At 37.2% G+C, this 5,000-nt stretch overlaps 1 protein-coding gene across 12 annotated transcripts in view; it reads left to right on the forward strand.

The window, feature by feature from the left end:
- Nucleotides 1–5,000, forward strand: part of LOC138043996 (fibronectin type 3 and ankyrin repeat domains protein 1-like) — a 9,480-nt gene that overhangs the window by 1,206 nt on the left and 3,274 nt on the right. For 11 of the 12 annotated variants that reach the window (XM_068890562.1, XM_068890557.1, XM_068890567.1 and 8 more), the window contains exons 3-8: nucleotides 1,032–1,194; nucleotides 1,991–2,115; nucleotides 2,337–2,418; nucleotides 3,379–3,456; nucleotides 4,066–4,131; nucleotides 4,669–4,834. In XM_068890562.1, the coding sequence (XP_068746663.1) occupies nucleotides 1,032–1,194; nucleotides 1,991–2,115; nucleotides 2,337–2,418; nucleotides 3,379–3,456; nucleotides 4,066–4,131; nucleotides 4,669–4,834 (680 nt within the window). The remainder of the gene's footprint in view (nucleotides 1–1,031; nucleotides 1,195–1,990; nucleotides 2,116–2,336; nucleotides 2,419–3,378; nucleotides 3,457–4,065; nucleotides 4,132–4,668; nucleotides 4,835–5,000) is intronic. The other variant, XM_068890559.1, reaches the window with a different exon arrangement.

Genomic DNA, 5,000 nt, shown 5'->3' on the forward strand with positions numbered 1-5,000 from the left:
CAACATCTGAAAAATGGATATTAGAAATCTCTTGGATTGTTTCAGCTGTGGTACCCTGCATTGTGTTGACCAGTTTAGGGAAACAAAATATGAGCCCACAATACTTGTGTGTAGAGAAACCTCTGAAAATGGTGAATGATCCAAGGAATGGAGTTGTGCATGTATAATCACAGCTAAATTGTGCTACAATCACACTATCTTCAGATTGAAAGAAATTCATTACGAGAAACAAAAGTAGCAGCAAAGTGGCAACTGCTAACCCTGTTATTTTGAAAGAACGAACGTGAAAACAAGTCGCAAGATATTTTAGTGGCAAAGGGAAAAATTCAGTCAAAAATGCGACTGTGTTGGTTGCAATTTCAAGCACTGCCTCACCCCTCAACCCTACCCCTGCCTACCCCTACCCCTACTCCCATAATAGTAATATAGCAGGAACACAGGAACCCAACAAATTAACCTGTTCCCAACTGAGTGGCTTCATAGCTCAGTTGGTTGAGCATTGCACTGGCATCGCAGAGGTCATGAGTTCAAATCCTGTTGAAGCTTAATTAAAAGCTCCCATTGAAGCTGGACTTAAATAATAAGTCAAATAAAATGAATATAAATACATTTTCAAGTTAATAAGGGCATTTAGACTCCACTTTAATGTAGGAAATGGCAGTGAACTAAGAAATGGCCTAAATTAGATGGAGGCATAGCCACACATTTAAAAGTATTCCCTGAAACTAAGCTCCAATCAATATCAAATGGCAAATTCTGTACCAAGTGAGAACCATTTTAAAACAACAGCCTTTATCTGTTACCTGGAAAGCAGAAACTAAAAGTTGAGCAAAGGGAAAATGGCAAATAGTGCACAAGACAACTTCAAGAATGGTGAAATCTCCCAATGCCTGCCTTATGTCATTATTTATTAGGGACATCTACTGAAAATGCAGGGCTTTTATTTTGCTTCATAAATCCCTTCTGCCTAAGAACATTGTTTTGGGGCTGGCAGTTAACATCAATCTTTCATTTGTTTTTATGAAATATAGCCCCTGATAAGCCGGCACCGCCTGTTGTAGGCAAGGTGACATCTGATAGCATTGAACTGTTGTGGGACCAGGCATCAACTGAGGATCAGTCGGGGGGACGATTACGCTATTGTATCCAGGAAGAAGAGGACTGTAACAGAAAGGGATTTGGGAATGTCTACAAGTATGAACCTAAGTACTAAAGACCTGGCCCCAGTTGTCCAAAGGATGTGGATAGCACTATCCACCTGATAAATCACTATCCAGCGGATAAACACTAGCAAAACTAGTTGAGTTATCCAGTGGATAGTGATTTATCCGGCGGATAGCAAAATCCATCTTTTGAACAACTGGGGCCCTGGTTATCAATTTTGCGTTGTTATAACTTGGCTTTTTACTCACTAATACAGACACTCACTAGCTGTTATCATGAAATAACTAATTTATGCAGTTTTAAATCATGCTGCCTAATGACGTCAAACTCTGGGTTTTATATTCATTTAGAAATGTACAAGGTCTAAAACAAGAAAAGATTAGTCAGAAAGAATACAAAAGCCAGTGTCTTACTGTATTACATACATTTTTGTAACGAGTCCCTTTTTTAGGCTCATCAATGTCACATGTTTAAATAAAGTTTTTCAGTTCAGTTCAGTTCAGTTCAGTCAATGGCGGAAAACTGAATACATTAAGCCACTGACTCCCAGGGGTTCCCCATTGACAAGTAAAATAATTTGGCGTTTAATAGACAGAATAAAATACTAAGTCTGGCCGGTTCAGGCCCTTTTGCCTTTTTCAATTAATTGAATCAATTTGACTCATTTAAACCCCCCCCCCCCCCCCCCCTCCCCCCCAATTGACAAGTAAAACTTGTCTGTTGTTAGACAGAGAAAGATCTCCAGGAGTCAATTACTTAACATGTCAATCCTTTTTCCAAGTTTGTTCCGCTTCGTTTAACAGTGTAAGTTGTTTTACAAATTCAGTGGCTTTGCTAGGAGTAACGTGCTCAGAGGTCTGGAGCAAAACAAAACCTACCGCTACCGTCTACGCATTAGTAACGACAATGGACATAGCCCTTGGAGTCAAGTAATCACTGTTACCACTACAAGTAAGTTAATTATTGCATAATAATAATATTATTATTATAGTCAATCTTATTAATTATTACCGTGTATTACAATTTAAACCGTCACAACAAAGTTCCTGTGTCAATTAACAATCCATTGACTTAAGTTGCATTCTTTTTTTAACCACCAGCAGAATTCATTAGCAAATTATAATATTAAGTTAAAATTATTTATGAAATAAAATCAGTTTCTTTCTCATCAGGGACTCCATTGTCTGGTCGTGATCTTCACTCTGCCGTATTAAATTGGGAACTAGAGAAGGTGGAAGCAATTCTGGAAGAAACGTATGTATACAGTGTGCAGGGTAGATCACATAAACTGTGTCCAACGCTCTCAACAGAGAGCACTTATTGAACTTTTATACACTTTTTTATTTATAAACATTGCCATTTAAATTTATCAGTGAAAGGTTCTATAAAAGAATAGGATCACACCATGTCGGAAAATTTGCAATTTATAATCATGTCTCTTTTTAAATTCATATTAATTTTGAATTTAACATTCAGTGCTATTAAATTTATGGCATGTTTTGTAGCTTCACACCTCACACCTCTTGTTTCATGTGGTTCCAACCAGTGGAAAAAATTGATTATTCTTTGTCTAATAGTCATTAATAAACTGAAACAAAATAAAATCAAACTTGAACGAGAGATACTTTCAAAAAGTTTGAACTAGGAAAAAATCTGAACTACAACATATATAAGCACATACACAACAGAAAACCATTGAGTGAGTCGGGTGCTGCTTATAATAACATTTTCTATTTTGTTTTTTCTTTGGGCAACCAACCTTTTCATGTTACCAAAAACTAGTCGCCTGGGAAACTTTCTGGTGGTCTGGGACGACCAGATGACCAGACAACCACTAATGTTGAGCACTGAGTTGCTAGCTCAAGTGACAATTTATTAATAATTGTTAATTATTATATTTGTGCCCTTTGTTTTCTGCTGAACCTACTAGGGTAATAAATCATTATAATAATAATCCTTACTCTATTACTATAATTATACTCTTTTTAATGAATTATTACAAATTTTGGGCTAACAATTAAGCCACTCTAGACCTGGCAATAGGATATTTGGGACAAAAATATAATTATGTCTCCCTCTTTCTGTTGACTTGGGGTGTTTGTCACTGGGAGTTCGGCAAACTCGTGCTTGTGCATAACACCGTCCAGTTATTGTGTATTCCTTGAAAAATACTTTATTCATAATCATATTACGTCGTGGTGTTCTGATTTGCAGCAATGAGCAATTAGTCGATACCCCTGATGCATTTGGAATGTCTCCTCTAATGATTGCGTCACAGAAGGGATACACAGGGTATAATATACAGCGCATTTTCTATGTTCTAATACATTTCTATTTTCAAGAGTTGTGAACATTAGCTGGTGGTGAGAAGGGGCTTTTGTTGTCCAAGAAGGCCTGTCTTAACTATTTGCAGAATCTGATGTCTTTACAAGGACATCATGTCCTTCTCAGTTAATAATATTTAAACACCCTGATCACATTCTCTTGCACATACATGTATAGTAGTACGTCTTATACTCAGATGTTCAACCAAATGAGTTAACCAGTTGATTTAAAAAATGCAAAGAAACTGCAACATTAGCTTTCGATTGATTCACACCAGGAAAACCTAAAGCAATGCTATTGTGCTAAGTTTTGTAGTGCACTTTTGTTCATTTGTTCACTGTCCTTTACATATAAAAGTGTAAAAAAAGAAAATTGTTATTTTTCTGTGGAAAATGTGTGTTACTTTGTGACCGTGAACTTTTGAGTCTCCTAGCTTCTTTGCTTCATATACAGTTTCTATATAAAAAATGTCAATTTCTTGAATACTTCAGCTGCAATTTACATGGTAAACTGAGTTGGGAAAATGTTTTTAAAAAAATAAAATTTTGTATAAACTATGTTTCTTTATTCCTGTAGGATTGTATCAAGTTTGATTGCACACAATGCTGATGTCAACTTCTCTAACACAAGTGGAAAAAACAGGTGAATACTGTGGTTTTGTTGTTGAAAAAATTGTTTAACTTCATCTCATTTGAAAGGCTTCTCTGCTAGCAGAGGTCTCTTTCTTTTGCATTTGCTGGGCTGACGAGTGTCAGAAAAGAGGTCTACCTCTTCCAGGGGTGGAAACTCACTTTGATCTAACTGTTGTCCACAACTCCCTTGGATGGCACTCTTCAAACTCCATGCCCCATGATATGTTTGCTAAATGTGACTTGAGCCTGCTGTGCGGTCACGCCAAAATGCAAACTGCAGACTGTGCAGACCGTGCAGACCATGGGTAAAATATGGTGTTACCCACACTATTATTGAGAGCTAACCGTAAACAGGCTATAAACCTGAATATTATTTATGCCTAATTAGGCTTACCGAATGTTATTTAGGCCTAGTTCAGGCTAACCGAATTTTCATTTTACAGACGGTCTGCACAGTCTGCAGTCTGCACTTTTCAGTGTCCCCCTGCTGTGCCCAGCAGATTCCTTTTCCTTTTATCTTTAAAGGTTGTATTTCTTTTGTTTTAAGCATGTTGTTGGCCTGTTTTGGTGGTCACTTGAACATAGCACAGCAGCTCCATGAACAGGGAGTCTTACTTGACACCAAGGACAACAGTGGATCAGGCTGCCTTCACTGGGCAGTTGATGGTAATAAACCAGACTGTGTACAGTGGTTACTTGATAATGGAAGCCAGGTAAACAAAGGATTTGACATAAGGATGTGATGAAAGTAGTTGATGTGTTGCTGCAGCTCATTTGAGGTAGTATCTGTAAATGTGACTCGGCTTGTACATGTATGCCAGCTCAAAATGTGGAGAATTCCATGCTAGAATTTAATGAAATTTTCATTTTAAAATCACA

This window comes from Montipora capricornis, chromosome 3, assembly GCF_036669925.1.
Source record: "Montipora capricornis isolate CH-2021 chromosome 3, ASM3666992v2, whole genome shotgun sequence".
NCBI classification, from domain to species: domain Eukaryota; kingdom Metazoa; phylum Cnidaria; class Anthozoa; order Scleractinia; family Acroporidae; genus Montipora; species Montipora capricornis.